This window comes from Uloborus diversus, chromosome 10 (assembly GCF_026930045.1).
Source record: "Uloborus diversus isolate 005 chromosome 10, Udiv.v.3.1, whole genome shotgun sequence".
NCBI lineage: Eukaryota > Metazoa > Arthropoda > Arachnida > Araneae > Uloboridae > Uloborus > Uloborus diversus.
Genome location: NC_072740.1, coordinates 20,640,025 through 20,662,709, shown reverse-complemented (window position 1 = coordinate 20,662,709; position 22,685 = coordinate 20,640,025). Strand labels below are relative to the sequence as shown.

The window sequence follows — 22,685 nt, the reverse complement described above, 5'->3', positions numbered from 1 at the left end:
TTATGGGAGTTTGCTTTTCAGAAAGGTATTGGAACGAGGAAAACAAATTTGGATGTTGCTAACCCTGAAAATGGTGCAGGGGGCAGGGGCAGTTATAACTGCACTGGGGGGGGGGGGGGACAAGTGGGTTTCAGTCATTTTTTGTGATACAATTATGGGAGTTTTTCAGAAAGGTATTGGCACGAGGAAAACGAATTTGGATGTTGCTACCCCGCAAAATGCTGCCGGGGGGGGGGGGGGGGGATTTGTTCCCCAGATGACCAGAATGGAACCTGCCCTACAGGTGATTTTAGAATTGGTAAAATGCTCATGCAAAAAAACTAAATGCGCAACACTTATATGCAAATGCAGACACAGCGATTTTCCATGCATGGACATGTGCGAATGTTTAGATCTGGATGATGCAAATTACTGTTTCAACTGGAAGGGACATTGAGAAGAGATAAAATGGAGGAGGGAGTGAAGACTTTTATTCTGGAACCAAATACCTCAAGTCATGTGATAGATTTTAAAGCAAAGCATTGGATTAAATTAGGTTTCCTTCACTAGTTTCACTCAAAATGTGTCAACCATTCCTTGTTGTTGAGTCACGTGACTTGGAGTCGTAGTCTCAGCTTTTGCTAAACGAATGATCGTACTCGCTCTCTCCATTTACTAATTTCTGCTCTAAGGGAAGAGGATAGCAGTTCTGATGAATCTGACAGTGAAACGGGGTTTTAATTTGTGTTATTGATTAATATTGCTTTGGTGACTTGGTGCATTGTTCAAATGTGTTGATAGCAATATTCTGAAAAAAACATGTAAAAAAACTTAATGGTTCAATTAAATGTATATTTTCTTTCAAACACTTAACTAAGTGCCTATGTGTTGATATCTGTAAAATATAATTCCACATTCTTGTTTTTATAACTGTTTTGGTAGCACCTAGTTGTAATGGAAAATATGTAGTTTTTCCATTCCTTTACCTAAAATTTATAATGTTGGCATAGTATAAAAAACATTCCAATCTTCTTCTGAAATGGTTTTGTATATATAAAACTTATTTTAATGATTAATTGAAATGTATCTTTTCTTTCAAACGTTATCAAAGGAATGCGTACGTGTTGAGATCTGTAAATATAATTCTACATTCTTGTTTTTGTTTAAATCTTTTGGTTGCCATTGTAATGGAAAATATGCAGTTTTTCTGTTCTTTTACCTAAAATTTATAATGTTAGCGTAATAAAAAAAGTCAGTTTCAAAAAATGTTTTGTTCCGTTCAAAAATACTTTTTATAATCTGAAATCGAAAGAAATACCTCTGCCAAAATAAGAAACTAATAGGTTTATTTTGCATTATATTATCATTTGGCTGAATACAGATTAAATATATTTCGCTCATTTTCGTAATTTAAAAAAGTAGGTACCATATTCCAGGCCACTCACAACTGAACGGATTCAGGTTAAATATCAGTGGTTTATATTATTTACAGAACATTCATAATTGCATATAAGCATCCTTTAGGAGTGCTTTAAGCTATGAAAAATTGTTGCGGGCGCATAAATTATGAAAATATGTTCACTTCTTTTTTTTACATTAATTTACATCCCTGAAATTCAAGTTCACAGAGGTGAGTATTCACAATAAACAGTCACACGAGATGTGTGTGCGTGTGTGACAAGCCATGGTTCTGAGAATTCACATGTTGTGAACCAAAAAAAAAAAAAAATTAAAATAAAAATTATTTAAAAGTTTTTCGCATTTTTTTAAAGCTATATTTGATGAAATTTTAAAAAATTGTTAAATTAATTGTTCTTTAAAGATTTTACCGTTAAAGGCAAGTAACAGAAAAGTTACTTTTTAAAGAATGACCCATAAAACTTGTTAAAACAGAGCCAGCAATAACAATTTGATTTTTAAACTTACATTACAAATATATATATATATATATATATATATATAATGATCAAAATTTGATGTAAAATATTCTACATTTAAACAGCGCAATGTTGCAGCTAAAGTAGTTAAATGTATTGAAAATATAGTAAAGTATGTAGTTTCACATACACGGGTAGCACAGAAATAAGTGTATGTAACAACGAAGATAAACAACAATAACAACAACAAAAATGAACATGGAACGTTAAAAATAAACTAGGAACATTGAAAACAAGAATTGATGAAATCATGGGTATTAAACTGCTGCTACGTTTACGAAGAGCTGGAGCAGCTGGCATATTAAATATTCTGCAAGGTTTCTGTGCGGGTCAGTACCATACATGCAGCAAAATTAAATAGAAGTAAAAGTATATGTATTTGAATTGACGAACTTATATGTGTAGCTACTTATATATATATATATATATATATATATATATATATATATATATATATATATATATATATATATATATATTTAGAAAAAATGTGCAGTGCAAAACAAATTAAAACACTGATTATGAGAAAAAGCTCGTGCTTCATGTGTTTACAATTAAATTAAGCCCTGATTGTTATGCAATGCGTACTTTCCGAAATTGCGGATTCAGTTTAGCGGGAGAAATTGCAGTCAGCGTGTAACAGCTGCTGCCCTGAGGGAGCATTATCTTCTGCTGGCTGCTGTCCAAAACGGGGTAATGGAAATTTTTTCACCTCCGTGACAGACTTTATCAATGTCATTATTTCTGTGGTGAGAATAAATGATGGAGGGGAAATACATCAATTTTAGGCAGTTTAACAAAACTATAAATTGCCAGTACATTATCAAATTTACTAACTTGGAAATATATTAATATACTATTTTTAATACACATTTGAACTAAAAATTAAGCTGTACATACATTAAGAGATTAATATCCGAATCACACTAATTATTAAACAAGCTCGTTGTTTATACAATTAACTAAATTACTTTTCTGATATTAAATTGGCCTCCTATTTTCAAACACTAAAAGTGGTTTTTTTTTCCATAAACAAGGTATTTATTTATTTTATTTTTTATTTATGAGTAAAATAACTGGAATTTAGCTGGGCCATTGCTTATGGTTACTTCTAGTGGGTAACACTTTCATGTAAGAATAACAAGAAAACAAAAAGTTCTGAAATTAAAAATATTTTCGTTTAAAAGTTACACATTCTGGAGAATGTAAGTTTAATCCCTAATATGATACTAATTCTGCTCTGTGTATAAAACATTTATAGCATGATGGGAATTATAGCAAATAATACTTGGTTGTGCAAGGAAATTAAATTATCTTAGAGCGTGCATTCACAAAGTTAATGTTTTTAAATGGGATACTGAACATAAAAAAAAATAGTAAAAAAAAGTATTTAGGTGTAAGTATTATATCATTCTGAATTTTCTATTTTGTGCTATAAATTGAAAAAAATTTCTCCAAGTGGAAATAACCCCCCTTTGAGTTTATTTTTCCAAAAAATTTCAGTTTTTTTCTCCCAGACCATTCTTATCTCTAAGAGTTGCATTATTTGTTTAACTTGAAAAACGAGAAAATTAATATGCTTTGAATAACTATCAAAGAAGAAGATTATGTAGTATTAAAACTAAAAATGCAGAAGTTTTGAAGGACTCTTCAAAAAAATTTCCTAAATGAAAGAATACTGAAGAGTTTTGAAGGAGCATGAAACCCTATAGTCTTCAACTGAAGATTAAACGCATTGCTCCATCTAGAAAGGGTGTGCATGTACTCCTTAACCTTAACCATTTTGCTAAAGCTTTTCTAACTTGAGCTTTTTTGATGAAGAACATTTGAACTCGTCAAACCTTGCCAAGATTATTGCCAACACATTTTTTTTATCATTACTAATCAAATTTCTGTTTATGAAACACATAAAATTATTTACAAAAGACAAAATTCAAAAATTTCCTCCCTTAAGATTTCTGAAATCTATTTTTCTTTCATTGCTACTTCAAGCTCAATAAAAAGTCAGGCAATATGTATTTCCCAAAAAAAGGATATAACAGCACATACATCAAAGTATTGAAGATTATCATACCTTTTAAACACTGATGATAATTTTTGAATTCTTTCTGCAACCTTAATACAGCAGCCTAGAAGTAAAATAATTGTGAAGTAAATAAACAATAAACATTTATACTTTTTAGATTTCATATTAAAACTATTTCAGCATTTAAATAGAAACGTCAATGTGTACTAAGACAAATCTTATGTATTCATATCAAATCAATTTTCAGCAAAAAAAATAATAAACTCACTACGTCAAATTTGATAAAATTTGGCACAGAGGTAATGTTTAGAAATGCAAGAAAATGTTTAGTTTTTTTTTTTTTTTTTTTTTCAAAAATAGAAACCTACTTTGAAGATAAAAAAAAGTTCTAAAACATATTTAAAAAAACCTCGATAACTCAATTTTCAAAATAACTTGGAATTGTTCCTAATTAAGTTAGAATGATTTAATAAATGATATTTAACACAAAACTTTAAGATATTTTCAATGATACAAATCAACATGATTACAACAGAGAGGAATTAAAGAGAAAAAAAATGTCATTTTGAAGATTTTTTCCCAATGATATACGACTAGAATTATAATCAACTTGTTTTATTGTTTAAGCTTCAAAATGAACCATTCCACGAATATTGAACTGATACTTTGCCAAGCATTTATAATGTACTGTAGAATCTATAAACATTTCATTATATGGGACAAAAAACAACTTGATGTATTTATACTGAAATATGCAGATAATTTTGCAACACCCAAACTCTTTATTTAAAAAATTCAATTTTTTTTTCTGGTAACAGAATGACATATTCTAGATATACATATTGAATTACTGGATGAGATATGTACATTTAACATGAAAATAGGGGGAGCTGCTCAAATGGCAGGGTGGTTAAAAACAATTTATAGAAATTCGGTCAACTAATGTTAATAGAAAGGAAGAAAAACTCAATCCATCTCAACATGAAAATGACATTTTTAACTATGAAAGTTGGTGCCAAAAAATCTTAATTTTTTTTTTCCTAAAAAAAGTTTTTAAATGTTTACCCTGTCAACTAAACAGTTGCAAATTACAATAATCAAACCTTAAATCAAGTAGACACTTTTTGTTACTTTGGGTTTTTTTCCGGAAAATAAATTTTCATAGCGCCCAATCCAAAAAAAAGTGGACATGAGGGTGAAAATTTAAATGTTGTTCAATATGATTCAAATTTTGCACATAGATTGTTAAAAGTGCACTATTTTATATTTTATTGAAAAAAAATACCATTTTTGTCATTAACATAATTATTTTAATTAATGAAGTGAAACTTTATCTATGTCAAATAGACAGCACCAAAAATGCTTATGTTTTGTGGTCTCTCACAGCTGAACAAATAATTCTACAAATCTATAAATTTACACACATAAACTGACATCCATCATTGATAGTTTTTGCCTACAGAGAAGTGTTCACTAATGTTCATCATTAAAGGTAAGCATATTTAATTATTCTTAATTACTGTGTCACACCCGCAACAAAAATCTGCATTTATGTTCCCACAGAAAAATCTATTTGCTTGTAAGTTATGAAACTTAATATTATAAAATAGTTTCTTAAAGCACTTTAAATGACAGTCACAAAAAAAAATTAATTACTATTTTAATTAGAGTTATTAAGCGTTGCGGGTGTGACATGTTCCTGTTGCGGGTGTGACATTTAGTTGAAGTCACACCCGCAACATCTTTTTAAATTAAACACAGATGCAATCCTAACAAATTATGAAAAAACTTTATTAAGTATAATTTGCTGGCAAGTGGGTAGATGGCAGCACTAATGAACTTTGACCTAACAATAGGAGAAACAAAATAAGGAAATGGCTAAAAAGAACTCTAATTGTTGAAGAGGCTTTCGGGTATTACTTGCAGCTTCATGACCAAACCCCTCTTCAGTGCATAGAAAAATTATGTTAAACCTGTTTTGGAGTACAGAAGGGAACTTATTGCCAATGCTTCTAATACTTGCCACAAACTTGTAGATTTGACACAAAATAAGCACTCAGACTTATTACAGGGGCAGCTGGGTCTAATAGCTGCCATAGAAATCCAAACTGGCCTTGAACCTCTAAAAATCAGAAGAGAAAAACAGTTGATTTAACTCCATGAAAAGTGAACGAGTTTCAATCTCCAACATTGGCAAGACATTGTCACTCCAACCAGATTGCAAACTCATAAATGTTCATGACAATTTTGTGTCAACTCAACCACATCCTATTTTCCGCTAATCTATCTCCCCTCACTAGCATTATCTCCTTTATATTGCTTGTCTATTGGTCTTGCTACCAAGAAATGTGCTATAGTTCCTGAAACTCTTTGAGCATTCTGCTTTGAGGTTATAAATACAACTTATCTGAGGGATGAATGGATTCATGGCTACACTGATAGTTCTGCAAGTGATGGAAACACTGGTGCTGGTGTCTTCTGTGAGATATTGTTTGAGAAATCTTGTGCAGTTGGGTTTCTTGCTTCTAACTTTGATGCAGAGATCTATGTCATAAAAGTTGCAACTTCAGACCTTCTGAGACAAAACAGACGGCAGTATTTTTCATTAGACTCTCAGCTGCAATCTTGGCAACTGTCTCGCGATTCTTTAAGTGATTGCTTTCTTGTTGAGAAGATAAAAGATTTACTTTTCTCGTGCTATCACCGAGGAAAGTTTCCCAATAGATCCCCAGTCATTTTAACATACCTGAAAATGAGAAGGCGGATAATATTTGCTAAAAATGGTTCTAAATTTCAGCAGTTGTTTTTCCTGTTTTACATTTTCCAATTTTGTGCAAGTTAAAAAGACAATGACAGAAATTTTCTCGCAAGAATTAACACAGGTTTTAAATGGCAAAATATGGAGAGACCTGCTTCTTTATCTTGTGCCAATTTTAGACTAACAATGGGTCATGACTTTCTTTATGAACACTACACCATATCGGTGAAGTAATAATTCACTCTCCTTTGTGCTCCTCAGGTAAAGTAATGAATCTTTTACATTTGATGAGAAATGCTCCCCACTCTCTATTTTTAAGAATTTTATCCCAGACAACTTCAACAAGGCAAAATTATATTCAGCTGCTAGGGGGCTTAAGGCAGATTACACCACAGCCTTATGATGGGGGGGGGGGGGTGACCTATGAAATGAATCAGGCTTAATAAAGTCTTTTGCTAATTAAATGACAAAGTTTAGTTAAAAATTACTTGAATCATATTAAAACAATTTTGTGGTCATCAACTTACAAACGGTCAGAAGTAAAAGTTGCAAGAATTTTCAAAACAGAAATTTTTTAAAGCAAGAAGAGGATGAGTCTCAAATTTAAATTTTAAATAAAAGGACTTTATATATAAAAATAAACGCAGTGGTTGCAGATCCGACCGCCGGAAATGTAATGAAGCACCGACCAACTTCTGCGCATGCGCAGAGTAGAAATTACTGCCTGGGGTCGGGACTGTTTTATGAACCCAACCAAGGGGGCGTTACGATGGGCGGGATCTAATTTCAACAGCCGACCAATGATATTCTATGCGGTCGGACGAATTATGTATGGCCGACCACACAAATTAAGACTTTCCCGATGACATTCTAAGCGGTCGGACGAGTAATATATGGCCGACTACGCAAATTAAGATGTATACGCCGAGCGAATGATAGTTCTGGAAACAATATAGATATTAAAATGGCATACACGATCTGTAATTATGCTTTAATCATAATTCAATTATTCGCTGCGATACATCGACCATCTCCGGCCCATGCCCTCGGGTGCCGTTGCTTTGGGTCGGACATGATTTAAATAGACCTTATGAATTTCCAGTGAAATACTATGTTCAGGGGTAGAAGTGACCGACTTGTTACATATAGGACATTTTCCACAAAAAATATAGGACAAATATAGGACACATTATATGAATATTTTTGCTATGAAAAAAGAAATAATACATATCATATATTATTCAGTTATTCTTATCAATGATTTTGTTTAAAAAAAACTTCAAACAAAATACCTTACATCTATAATGACTTTCCTGTAGTTGAAAGTAATTTTTGGAAAAAGTGTACTTTACAGACTAAATAACTAACCAAAATTTGAACAAAGATAATTTTTATTTTTTCTTCCTCACTCATGACCCAAGTACTAATTCCACTGCTCTTAGATTTTATGAAACTGAACCCTTTACCACCCCCCCCCCCCCCCGTTTGTACCCTTTGTATTAAGAACAAACAGAGCTTGGGAAGGATCCTTCTGACGTTTTTCAGAGTTTTCTTTATGCTTGAACAAAACAAATGGCTGTTGCCATTTGTTTTGTTCCCCCCCCCTGCCATCCCTCCCAAATGCAAAATCCTAAAACCAACTATACCATACTATATAAAACCAGCAATAGTTCTCGAAACTCCACCCACTATAGAGTGACGTCACATTGCTGTAGCTAATGAGAGAAGATGCCTGTTGCAGAATTTAGTCATTTGAGTTTTTTAATTTGAAATTCGTTGGGGCACGTACTTTCAGCGAAAAATCCGATGTCAGAAAGTTTATTTACAGTTCTTTTTAAAAGATATATATGGTATAAAACAGGAATATAGGAAATATAAGACATTTTTGAAAAATATAGGAAATATAGGACGATTTTGAGGCTTTTTTTTGAAAATATAGGAAATACAGGATATATAGGACTACTTCGACCCCTGTATGTTTAGCGATAATTTAATAAGAATTTAGATAGATTTACGGCGACTAACCGACGTCACCTCCGGTCGTATAATACAGCAGTAATTCTTTTCCGAACTCGGACTCATGCCCTCGAGCGCGAAATTCTAGGGAGGTCGGAAGTTGGTATTTTAGGTCGGGACAAGCATTAGCAACACGATTTGGATAGCGCTTTCTAGCTGCTTCCAAACTTCTGCAATCAGTGATGAAAAAATCCGAATAACTTTTCATTTTGAACTCTTTTAAACAGTTTTCGAATTCAATGTACGATTTGAAACTCGCACCGCGTTCCATGATGGTAGCCATTTTTACCAAGCACGCACGATGGTTGGAAGTGGCGAAGTGGTAGGAACTGTTAGCATAAAATATTATTTTATTTAGTTTTTATTCTCGGTCCACAGCCGATAATTTAAAGAAAATAATTTAAAGTTAAGTGTACCTACTTTAAGCCCAGTCTGGTAAAAGTAGAACCTGTCAACTAGTTGGTGCTAACACTTCAATCGACGATTCCCCCACGCCATAATTAATGGCGACTGTTTACTGAAACCATCGGAGATTGCATGTCTCGATGTGTCGATTCAGAAAAGTTGAGTTGTCACCTGATCGACTCGAATTAATTCCACTCGTTGACCGCACGTGCTATGGAGAGGAGTACGAATATTCGCGGCAGTGGAATATGCAAATGAGTGATGGTCGAAGTAGAAGTTAGTGTGGTGATGTCATCGAGGCATGGAATCTCATTGGTTGATAAAATATATATATTGTGGCGAGTGGCAGCGATCAGTCTCTCGTCCTCTCTTCTCTCAACGATCCCCAGTTGTTGCGTTTGATCGTGAAGCCTAGTCCGGCTCACGTGTGGGGGGGTTTTTCCCCGCGATGCTAGCGGGGGTTTTTTGGTATGTGATATTTAATCTTCCAAGTCCTGGAATTAGTGAGTCCAGGTGAAGAACCAGTTGTGTTGTGTCCGGCCAATTAAAATGTCGGGGAAGTGTGTTCCACGTGTCTACCTGTGATGCTCACCGATCTACGAATTGTGTAATGTTGCCTGTTCAGTATGGACATTCCTGAAGTGTGATTCGGCGGACCTTTTGTGAGTCTTCAAGCTGATCCTTCGGAGTGGCAAGCGATTGCATCGACATTTTGTTGACATTTTTCTTTATTTTCTGGAACCACTTTTGTTATGATATTTTGGGGGTGTATTTTATGGGGATGTTATTCTCGTCATATTTAATAAATGTATTTTTCTGAAACATGTTTTTTGCTTGTCTCCAACTTGACATTACACGGCCAGTTAATGTTGGCTTAGTTTAAATATCTTAACTTTTGGATTTTAACCTTAACCTAAATTTATGCCAACAGGAACTGCCACGCCGCGCGAAGCGAAGGAGGCGTGTCAATCTGTTAGGCATAAATGTCTGTTAATAACAACAGTAAATAATCCTATCTCATCACCTCACAACACCAAGAGTAAAATAATGTTTTTCCTTACTTATAAAGTATTACCAATCATTCTGCATGACTGGGGTAAAAGAATCTTATCAGCACTCATTCACATTGGTCGAATCGACCGAATGTTTGTTTCACTTTCGTTCACCTTTGGCGGGAACTCCGTTGTGGATGACGTCATAGATGCTTCTAGAAGAAATCTGATGGCACGTGTGCTTAACGATAGCAGTGATGTGTCCGTTCACGTGACTCGGATATGCTAATGACCCGGGGGGATATTTAAACTGCTCGCGGCTTTAGTTCGCTCTCTCGTCGTTGCAGGCGGTCGCTCGATCGGTATGCGAACTTGCTTGTTCGTGCCGTTCGCCCTTTATTAGAAATGATGAGCTGGAATTAGCTGATTTCTCAATGGGTCTACTTCATCAAAGTTTTTAGTCAATAGTCATGCAGTTTGCGTTGCAGTGTTAGTCATCTCATGCAAAAGTAGCATGTGGAGAGATTATGTTGTTAGTATTTATTTTTATCATTTACAGCGTGTTTTAACTACTTACATTATTGTTTAAATAAACTTCATGAAAGTTAGAAATAGTTTGTTAAGTCTTATTTCCGAACTCACTCTGCTAGTATCAAATAAACATTGGGGAGATACTATTAGATTAGAAATTCTCCCCAACACAATCCGTTGAAAGTGTCAGATTTGCGCATGCGCTAGTTTCTAGGTCGGATGGCAAATCCAGCTCCGATGGTCGGTGCTGCAACCACTGCGAAAAATAAAACTTATGTTTTACAAAAAGTGCTCAAAAGCAGAAGATATTAAGAACACACTGAAGAATTATGATTTGCTTAAAAAAATATAGGTATATATAAAAAAATTACTTCACTTGATTTATTTCTCAGCATTAGGCAATGAGTAACACTTTCAGACTTCATTGTGGCTTTGAAAAAAATCTTTGAAGAATCATCTAGGGGATGGACCAGCATAAGGATGTCAAATGCACAATGGCAACGTGTGTTCCCCAAGATATAGTCAAACAGTGATGCAACATCATGGTGCTGCTAACAATCGAAATTTATTAAAAACATGACTTTATATGCCATTCCTGCATCCAGGAGTATGAATATAACACTGACGACATTCCAGTCTGTTATGTAGCATCAAAGGTAGCCAAAGCCATAGACATTGAAGCTGACAGTCCATACTGCTACAAACATTGTATGCATTTCATGTATTGTCTAACTGTTTGAGCAAACTTATTTGTACGAACAGTCAAACAACAAGGTCATTTGTCTTGCAAATAACTCCATTTCTCAACATGGGGCTCTTGAAGTCAGTGTGCGGTTCACTAAGGCCATGCCGACAAGATGTCTATCTTATCAGTTAGTGACTGTGCTTCTAAGATCCAGTATGGTGTTCTGTACAACTCTCCTAAGCCCATCAATTCCATACTCAGAAGACAGTCATAGGATCCTGACCTCCATGAGCAGCAATACTTTGTTACAATAAACCGCAATCCCCGTAAGCTACAACCAAACCTCTATCCCGCTCAAATTTCTTCAGAGAAACAGATTTTTTATTACATTGGAATTCGTTGTCACGGGATATCACTGCATACATAAAAATAATACAAAACACCTTTTATGCAATAAGAGCTTAACTGAAAATTTCAATTAACTAAGTGATCAATAATTAATAAATCAATGAACAGATTTTTAAATAAAAAACATGCATTAGGAAAAAACTACATACTTGCTGTTTATTAAAGTTCTTGACACATAAATCAAAATCTTCATCAGTGGTTCGATCTGCTTTACCCAAATTTTGCAAAATCTGAAATGATCATTTTTATTACTTTAATGTGTCATTAAAATATGGGTTAGCTGAAACTAGAACTTAATCGCTAGCTTTATTAAAAATAAAAATCCACTAAAAAATTGTTTAAAAGCATTAGCTAAAATCATACAATCTATCTTGATTTTAAGAAATTGAGATATAACACAGTTGGGGGAGTTGCCACTTTTGATACCCCTAAATGAGACCTTAATTAAAAAATGAAATATTACACAGCAATGAGTTGATATTAAATAATGAAATTTTGTTAGCAATGGAAATAAATTATAAGTCCCCCACATCTCCATATAATAAACCATACATTTTGATTTTTTTATTAGGTTATTTAATCGCATCATCGAAGATAGTTTTAAAAAGGCTTTCGATCATCTTACAATAAATTAATTTTTATCACAGCCTTGATCTACCCTTTGCAGCATGCCGAACCATTAATCCAAAACTTCTACTGCGAAATTTAGTCAAAATCTAGATTTCATTCTAACAATTAAATTACTCATGATTAAGTACACCTGAACTGTGTATCATTCAATAAATATTTAAGAACCAAAATTGAGATCAATTCAAATTCGATTCCAATATTCTTGAAATACACATTAATTTTTAAAATGAAGAAAAACAAATCGATTGATTCAACAGCATTAATTAAAGGGACGCTATCATAAAAGGCGTGTGTGGTATTTGACAGTTCGAAAAACAAAACCGCAATACACTTAAATGAAGTCATGCGGTATCAAACAAAGCTGCTTCACAAACTCACTCGCTCTTTAGCACGACCGGCATGTTTTTGAAGAACTTTAGCCATAATAAAATTTTAAAATATAACTAAATGAACATAACAAGACCAACAACACATGCACGAAACACGACACTTTTAGAAAATTTACTTCAATGTATCACGATGCCAGATGTGCTTAGCTAATTTTTTCAAAGTCATTGTGTTGCCAAATAGAGTTTTAAACATGCGCTTTAAATGTACTTTTTTCAGGCAAATTTGTATGTACTATAATAAAGGTTGAGAAACAAAATAGATTTGTATCTTTTGTATAAAATATTCCGGTTACTTAGATAACATTTAAATATGAACTCAACATTGGCAGAATGCATTGAACATTCTTTAATGCTGACGCCTTCCTCCATCACACTTAATCGAATAGCGAAAATGATCTCCGGTACGCAGTTCTCAATGTATGTGAAGAATGACGCTGTTTATATTAACTCCTGTATAAATAAATCTATACTAATATTATAAAGCTGAAGAGTTTGTTTGTTTATTTGTTTGAACGCGCTAATCTCAGGAACTACTGGTTCGAATTAAAAAATTCTTTTGAGTTGAATAGTCCATTTATTGACGAATGCTATAGGCTATTTTTTTTAAAAAACCAGATGGACCGAAATATTTGTAAATGCAAATTAAATGCTTGTTTCGTTCTATGAATTCCTAATAGATGGCTGGGTAAGTTTAGTTCTATGAAATCCTAACAAACGGCGGGGTAAGTTAACTCATCGAGCGGGCGCTGGCCAAGTGTCGATTTCTGCGAGGAACTATGCCCATGCTCCGCAGTTGTGGTCAGCAAACTGATTTTTGAATGCTTTTTTTTTCGATATTCAAGTACATAATTTGATTTTGTAGGATTTTTCTATTTTGTTTTGTCTTCCTTATTTCTTCAACGTTTATAACGTTTTTACTATAGTATTGTGTATTTGGCGAAACATTTCAAATTGCAGAAAAAAACCCCGCTTCACTCGCTAAAGGTCAGGGTTACGGTAGCGCGGTTGCTTGACGCGTTAAGCTATGAACTATACTGTTGAAGGATTATTTTGAGTTTTAAAGCTATTATTAATCTTTTTATGTGTTTTGGCGAATGGTTTTAAATTCTAAAGAGACTTTAATATGTGTTTTGAAAAGGTGCGCACGCATTTTAGTTGAAGAAAAATGATCATTTCACATCAGAAGGGGGAGGGGGGGATGGATTTAATTAATTCAATGGATTTCCTTTAATTTCTTAGCGCGGGCATCGTCGTGCGGGTACTGCTAGTAAATAAATAAAATTTCTGGCAGCAAAGAGTAAATTGTGGCCCCCGGACCGAAATCAGTTTTTCGACCAGTTTCCATTTCCAACTTCGTATTCAATGATGAATCTGAATAGTGCCACTGTCATAGGGCTAGCTAATGTAATGAACAACTTCCCTAAGCCTTGAACCAGTGCTCAATATTGAACAAAAGAAGTGCAGGAAACCTATAGCTATATATATAGACTATACTATCCTATTAGTCCATATTCCTATAGTCCATAAAATTGTAAATAAATGAATATACCACAGAAAAGTTTAGAAATAAAGAAGCAGATTGGAATTTTCATCCAATATTCAGTGTTAGTGCTATAAAAATTCATTTTATTTAATAATCACTGGACTTTATCTTCATCGTGAACACGCGTAGGGCTAAAACATACTTATGACTGCATTGAAAAGTGCTGAGAAAAGGAATAAATAAAAAAAGAATGAGTTTTCATCTTATTTCTGAAGACGCTAAAAATCAGGAAGATACGATTACAAAATACGAAAGGGAGTATTTCGTACTAAATGTACATCAACATTCTTTTACAGCATTTCTAAGTTAAAAATATTCGAAAGAGCTCATTTTTAAATAAAAAGAAGAATTTATAAGCTCCAAAAATGCATGTGGTAACACACGCAGCAGAATCTAGTTTTCGCCTGCTAAAGTACCCACATGCCGTGTAATACCGTTTTTATACCGGCAGTGACGTCAGGTGAATAGAAAAAAAAAAACAAAAAAAAACGAAACCATAACACCCCCAACTATTCCTACGCATGGTGTTTCTTTGCTCAAATACATGAAACACAATTTGCTTTCCAAGTTTTTAAAAAATGCACTTTTACTAGAACTGAAAGTTGTTATCATATTCACCCCCCCCCCCAATACACCACACCTTCTAAAACAGCAAGTAATAATAATAAATACGGATTAAGAAATGTATTAAAGAAAAACATCAAAATCTGTCATTTTTTTTACAAAATATTTAATTAACAAATATAAGATAGATTTTTCATGCCTCCAAAAGCGTCACAAATGATCTTTTTTCCCCCCCGGAGTACATTTTGTGTTTGCCACGAAGAGCATTGACAACGTAATTAAATTTCTCCATGGTTTGTCTTCACAAAAATATTTTTGCCATACAGGATACTCTGCAGCAACGTCTTTTACTCCAATCTTGATAAGAGACGAAAATAGGAACATCATATTTGCCACTATGGCGGCTTCCTGCTTTACGTGAAGTGAATCCAACACAGCAAAACGATCATATTATTCTGTTTACTGCTTACCCTAAAAAAAAATAGTCAAATACAACTAAATAAACCCCTCCTACTTAATCAAAAAGGGCATTTACAAATAATATTCCAATAACTCAAGTTTACAAAAAAAAAAGGCAGTCATGGGACTTTTCACTCCAGAGTCCCGCGTACTTGCCACTATTTGTAGCTTAAGCAGCTGGATGGAACCCTGAAGACATCTTTTTTGGGCCAGACCAGTACCCGAGCAAGCCCTGGTCCAGAACCCCAGAGGTATCGCTTCCCTTGGAGGACTTTGTGTTCACGAGCACATCCACATTTAACGTCCTCCAGTCCCCATTGATGAATACGGTGGATCTACGACCAGCGAGGATCGAACCCGGGACCCTCCTGTCGTCAGTCCGATGCCTTACCGATCAGGTCACCACGGCCTTGCATTCATGGGACTGCAGACAGAAGTGAAAACTTAAAACTACAAAATAAATTTAGTGTGTTTGTGTGCACGCGCATGCGTGCGTGTGTGTGGTATGTGTTTAATTTTTATTTGAAATTAATTGTAGTTTCAAAAAACTAAAATTTTAAATTTACAAATTCAAAATATGAGCTACAGTCTAGTTTTTACGTTTAAGAGCAATCCGGGCATCAATTATATACATTTTGGTATGGTTTATTTCAGTTTGTATATAGAGTAAATATTGATGCATTCATAGAAAATATTTGAAAATAACTTCTTAGTTTGTGTTATTCAGTTTTCCGCGCAATAAAAATAATAAACAATACACATACTGAACTTTCCACGTAATCAATTAACTATATTACCTTTAGCCAACATGCCGAAAAGAGCCGACATGTCGTGAGATTGGCCGGGAAATTCGAATTTTGAGGCATACCAGATAATTCGGAGTTTATTTCGAAATAAATAAATAAATAAATAAATAACAATAAAAATAAGACGAAGAATGAAAAGACATTTGGCTAAAGCCAAATATCGATTTGTTTGCTCAGTTTATATTCATTTATATTTACAATTATGCAATCTATTTTAAGTTTGATTTGAATCATATATGCAGCTGCATTAAACTGGTTTTGCATGATGATATGAAAACGTTTTGGTGACGCATTATTTGAAATTTAATTTTTTCTAAATTTTTAACATCGATTTTAAGTTTAGTTATATTTAAAAGAATTAATTAATCAATTACGAAAATTTCTAAAGCCTTTTTAAAAAATAAAAAAATCCTATTTAAGTACAGTAGACCCTCGTTTTATGCGGTGGTTACGTTCTACGAAAATGGCGCATAAATCGAAACCGCGTAAACTGAGACCTAATAGTAGTGTTAAAATAGGGGGTCAGGTTCCGTAGATAAAAAAAAATACTTCATTCTAGTGATGACTAATTGTACACTCCTGTTTGTGAAAGCTGCAACACCATGAAGGAAGCATCATAGTTGAATGAAACTGAATACACAGTTGAGTGGTAATGGTAAAAATAAATGATCACATTTTCAAACCAAACAAACAATAAAAAGAGATAGAAATAAGTACTTTGTGTGACCACCACGCGCCGCAATAAGAGCTGCTACACGACTCGGCATGGAGTGAAACAAAGTTTGAATATCTGCCTGCGGAAGAGTATTCCATATTGTTTGTTTGCGCAACCAAAGTTCGTCTATCGAAGCAACAGGACGAGGATCACGAGCGAGACGCTGGCCAACGAAATCCCACACATGTTCAATCGGTGACATATCCGGGGAATATGCAGGCCAAGGAAGAAGCTGCACCTGCTGCGAATCAAGGTAGGATTTGACAGTCCTGGCGACATGTGGACGGGCATTATCCTGCTGGAATACAGCCCCTGGCAATCCTTGCAGGAAAGGAATAGCTTGGGGCTGTAAAACTTCGTTTATGTATCGGGTACTGTTCAAATTGCCCACAATTCGTAGCAATTCTGATCGCCCAATGGCACCCCAGACCATAACTCCGGGTGTTCGTCTACTGTGGCGTTCGATAATGCACTCCGGAATGTGCTGTTCATCGGCATAGCGCCTGACACGCATCACTGACACACGCCATCATGGTGCCACAAATTGAAGCGGGATTCGTCAGAAAATACGACCTGCTGCCAATCAGCACGCCAGCTTCTATGCACAATGGCTCATTGTAGCCGCAGGCGGCGATGGTTTTGCGTGAGAGGAATCCTGTATAAAGTAATCCTTGGCAGAGCCCACGCTGCAGCAGACGTCTCCGAATTGATGAAACACACAATGAAACACCTATAGCTGTTGACCACTGTGCTGCCAATCGTCTAGAAGAAGCTGTGCGGTCCGTCAGCGCCATACGCACCAGATGTCTGTCATCGCAAGCTGACGTCACATTTCAGGGTCCACTCCCGGATTTCCGAGCTGTCCGACCCTCGTCCGTCCACTGCTTACAAACACGCATGATTGTGCTGCTGTTACGCTGCACACGAGCGGCTACTGCACGATAAGATAACCCAGCTTCACAAAGTCCGACGATTCTGCTCCGTTCAAACTCCGAAATTTTCTGAAATTTCGCTTTCTTTCGTCGAAGAGGCATAGTAAAGATTCAGTTAACGTTTACTCTAGCATATAACCACCGATAATCATACAAGCCTCACTACAGCCGTCTATTTATATTCGGTTCGATCCGCCGTTCAGATGGTGCTGCTCAGCATACGCATGCGATACCGGTCATTTTCATATCAGGCCCTACTTTACATTTCCTGCAATTTTCAGCTCACTCGCGTAAGTTCTTCGTGGTGTTGCAATTTTCACAAACAGGAGTATAATAAGTTTAATGTGTAGGGGGAGACCGGGGATAGTTGGTGAACTTTTTAAACTTAATTTTTTAAAGGTTGTAAATAAAGTTGAAAATTTTTATTTCATTGTTGGGATAATCTGTATGGTATTAGCAATAAAACTGTATTTTTGTTTTCACAGTACTATGCTTCGTCTATTTTTTACATATTTTTTTGTGAACCTTTGCAGAGTTCGCACACTTGCCCTGTCACGGGGTAAGTTGGCGAGCTGTATGGGGTAAGTTAACGAATTGAGAAAAACTCATAATAGGCACAGAAAATTTCACATAAAACCTCAATGATGCTTTATATAAGGAAATAAAACTTACCAATGAATGAAATAAAGCGAAATCAGTATTATAATTGCTTTAAAATTAGGTATGTTAGACCATAGAAAATGTTTAACTGATTTTAGAAGTAAATGCTGAAAAATGCAAACATTATTTGAAATGAACTATTTTATTTGCCTCCGTTCTTCTTTTTTATGTTTCTTTTGGGTTTGCATTCCTTTTTTCTTGGATTCAGAGATTTCTTGTATGTTTTGGGAACTTTTTGTGATGATTTTCGTTTTTCTGCTAAGATTCTTTCTTCCTGAAGAGAATTTTTGACAGGAGTGTTAAAGAGTAATGCTGTATACCTCTTTCACTTCCATCCATTTTTGATCTGACCCTCTCCAGATTTAGAATTAGGTCGTATATGATCTGAAGTAATACTCAGAGATGAATTCAGGGTTTAGCTGAGGCATAGCGCTATCTTCAGTAAGAAACTCTAAATCTGAATTATTGAATGAAGTTGAAACTGAATCTCCTGCAGTACAGGTACATCCAGTTTTATTATTTTCTTCCAACGTGGTTGCCCGCTGGGACAAACAGATTCACTAATAGATCCAGGAGATTGGGAGTCTGGTCAATTAGTGTTATAACTTGGCATGAAGTTACAAGTCCTGAAAATTTTTTGATTTGCTGGGAAACACCCAAGTTCTTTTGAAACCATTCATAATATTTATGGGCCTTGATTCTTGTGGAAAAGCAACTGCTACCACCGTTGGTACGTCGTAAATCGTCATTGGCTTTCCTGGATTATTCACCATCCAAGAACCACAAGCGGAATTAACATACTTTTTCAATGGGTCATGTAGACTCTTACCAAGAGACAGAAACTTATGGCTACAATGTGGTGGGAAAGAGAGTAGTGTTTATAATATGTTTAAAGTAGTGTAGTAGTTTCCTTACAAAAAATCAAGTCCTTCTATTATCATGGGAGTCGTAAATGTCTAGTAAGAGAATCAGACGTTTTTCTTTGAACATCTAGTGCAAAATCCTTTAAGAAATCTGGGCACATTTCAGCTGTCATCTACCCACTAGGGGATGCACCATACATACATCTGGTGAGGTTTTCTTGTTATTGGTTCTTCTCTTGTATTTTCTCATTTCCGGGAAGAAAAGCATGTATGTTGGCAATTGCATAAGCATGTCTATAAGAAATGATAAGCTTAAGAATAGTGCAACTAATGCAATTATTTCATTAAATTGACAATTTACAGAATTTAAATTTCAATTGTTTAATGTTTTGATTCTTGGGGCAAATATGCGAATTCGCACACTTACCCGAAAAAAGTTCGCCTACTAGCCCCAACTCGCCGTAATGAAATCAAGTTACACGGATTTAAAAATGGTTTCATAAAATAATCCGAATAAAACGTCATTTGTTGCGTAGAACATGCATAAAGAAAACATAAACTAATTTCTTGTTCTGTTTATGAAGAAGAGCTGGCTATAATAGTCTTTTGGCTGTCATTAAGAAATTTTCTTTGTAATTCTTTGTAGAGCATTAACGTATCCATGATCACTTGCGTCATTTCCATGATAGAATCTTCCTTCACTAACAAATCAGAAATATTATTTCTATTGTCTAGGAATGGCTCAAAATTTTCAATGTGAACGTTTTTGGTTGTGTGTCACCGAAGTCGGTATCCTCGTTGGTTTTGGCCTCCTTTGTCATTCCTAAAAGCTCTTCTTCCAGTGAGTTCCGTACTATGTGAATTTAATAACTTTACTTCTGAAAAGAGCTCTGGAACCAATCGCATTAAATGTCTCCAGGGGCCCAAGTTCGGTTATTAGCACGCCAAAATGCAGTTTATTACGTGTAATCTGCAATCTTTAGGAGTCTGGATTTTGAAAGAGAGGAAGAAAATGTATTCTGTTTACATTGCCGCATCCGCGTAAAATCGAAACTAATCAGCGTAAAATAAAATAAAGGTGTCAAATCTTAAACCACGTATAATCGAAACCAAGTAAAATAAACCTACGTAAAACAAGGGTCTACTGTAATAAAAATCTGATTTAAATCAAAAAATTTTTAAATTTTTTTTTCAAAAAATCATGATATTTTTACCCAACCTGATCATTATCATTTTTATCATTCTATTCCAAAACTGATACTATTTAAGTTCTAAATTAGGCAAGAAACAATTTTGATTCGATTCTATTTAAATATCTTATAAAGACTGCATCAATTGTAGTTTTATATCTCGTTGTGCTAAGATTGCGATCATTGAACATCGCTAAATTAAAGTATCTATTTAAAAATTCAATTAATGGTAGATTTTTATCATCTGCAAAGTTGATGTTGAATTCCAAACTCAAAATCATTGGCAAATCATCAAAGCTCTTCCCAATTTTATTTTGAAGTAATGCAGAAGCGTCTTTAGAAAAAATAAACAAATTTTTATTCAAAAATTCTTGTATTGCGTTTATAGACTAAGTCGGTGAAATATAAACAGCAACAATTACAATTAGCTGTTCATTTGCAGAGTGGCAAGGACAAACACGTATATCACCAATATCAAAAACATCATTGTTTTACCCAACTCAAATAATACCCAAAGCGTCTAAAGATGTTTTCCCTTTAAAAATATTATATAAACGTAAAAATGTTTTTTTTTCTGGAGGGGGGGGGATGAAATGCGTTGACCAACTCAACGGGTGAGGATCCAATTCAAGCTCCTTGAGATTACTTACTCAATAATCAGATTATGAGACTCACGCGGGTCTGACAGCGGTACCGAGGTTCGCAGTTCCCAACGAAAGCAACGCAGTAAAGGAACTGAGAAAAGCCGCGCATGCGCTGTATTCCAAATGTCGGCGAGGTGATGGTGCCGCGAAATGAATAGTTTTTCCTCAGCTCAAAAATGCTAAGACGCCTAAAGAAGTTTTCACTAATTGAACGTCACAGCCATTCTTTCCCCTATTTATCTTTTAAACTTAAGCATTTTTCTTATTTTCAACTAACGTACTTCGATGTTAATGCCGATAAAATTACTGAATTTTTCTGAACAACTGAAACGCTCTTTAAATTGTAGGGAGGGGGGGGGGGGGCAGAACAGTAAAATATCAGTTTAAAGTGTCTTCCTATGGCATATTAAACATGCTAATGGAGACATCAGTGGAACGAAAACATCATTATTTTTACTGTCAGTAATTTTTTAAACGATTTATTTAAAAGTGTGTTTTTTGTTCCATTAATTTGAAACGGTAGTTTCAGCGTATCGCATTTTTACTGTTGTGAATTTGGTTGTGAAATAATGTGTCACAAAAACATTTGCAGACTTTATATCAAATTAATTTTCCTATTGTCTGGTGAAGGTGCATATTAGTTGTAATCAACTAAAAAATTTGGCACATTCACAAAAGTCCACCACAGCTTTATTCCTAGAAGAAAAAGTTTAGTTTCATACTTGAGTTTCTTTTAGTCCTGAATGAATTACCACGGTCTTTTTCACAATGAACATTTGCCCTTGACCATATCTGACATGAATGGAAAGATTTCTGCACTGATTTTATTTATGAAATCAATAAAATTGTGCGATGTGTCTTTCATATCGTATGTGCAATTTCTTTCTCTCTCTCTTTTGTAGTGCGCAAGAATGCGTTGGTACTAGGGTTGCTATTTTATCCACGTTTTTGAAAAACATCCGGGACGCCGGAAGAAATTGGACGTAAGAACGGATACAAGGGAGGGGCGATGGGGGCGAACGCCCCTCCCTTGATGGACCTTCATCTGCAAAACGCAAGTGTAGGTCATCTTTGACGACGTTAACGAAATCTGATTCGAATCTCGTTCTTGGAAACTTTTCGGAATTGAAGTTTCCAAAAGGCAATTTCAGACGATCTTTGGCGATGTTAAGAAGATGAGTTTTAAGGCCTTCCCCCGAATGTTTTGTAAAATTTAAGTTTTAATGACGCGATTACAGACATCTCAGGTAGTGCTAGTAGAAGAAATGGGTTCCGTGACTTTCCTCCGGAAATTTTTCGAAACTAAAGTTCCAAAATTGCATTAAAAAAAATAATAAAAAAAGATGATGCTTAATGGTTCTTCTAATTAGACTTATCTATGCGTGCATACTCATATTTTATTACTCGGTAAAATTCGGATTTTTATTCGGCACATTGAAAGTTGTAGACCTCCCAAGAAATTCAAGTTCAGGTAGCCCTTGAGCATATCTGTCCATTATAAATAAAATTTTAAATTAAGTAAGTCTGAACTAAGTTATTTTCATTTAACTAAC

General features: G+C 34.7%; 1 protein-coding gene across 1 annotated transcript in view; it reads right to left on the bottom strand.

The window, feature by feature from the left end:
- LOC129231464 (myc box-dependent-interacting protein 1-like) overlaps positions 1 to 12,875 on the bottom strand; it is a 62,226-nt gene extending 49,351 nt beyond the window's left edge. The window contains exons 1-3 of the mRNA XM_054865789.1: positions 12,746 to 12,875; positions 11,887 to 11,967; positions 3,991 to 4,045 (exon numbers count right to left, since the gene is read on the bottom strand). Coding sequence (XP_054721764.1) covers positions 3,991 to 4,045; positions 11,887 to 11,967; positions 12,746 to 12,790 — 181 coding nt within the window. The 5' untranslated portion in view covers positions 12,791 to 12,875. The remainder of the gene's footprint in view (positions 1 to 3,990; positions 4,046 to 11,886; positions 11,968 to 12,745) is intronic.
- Positions 12,876 to 22,685: the final 9,810 nt, after the last annotated feature.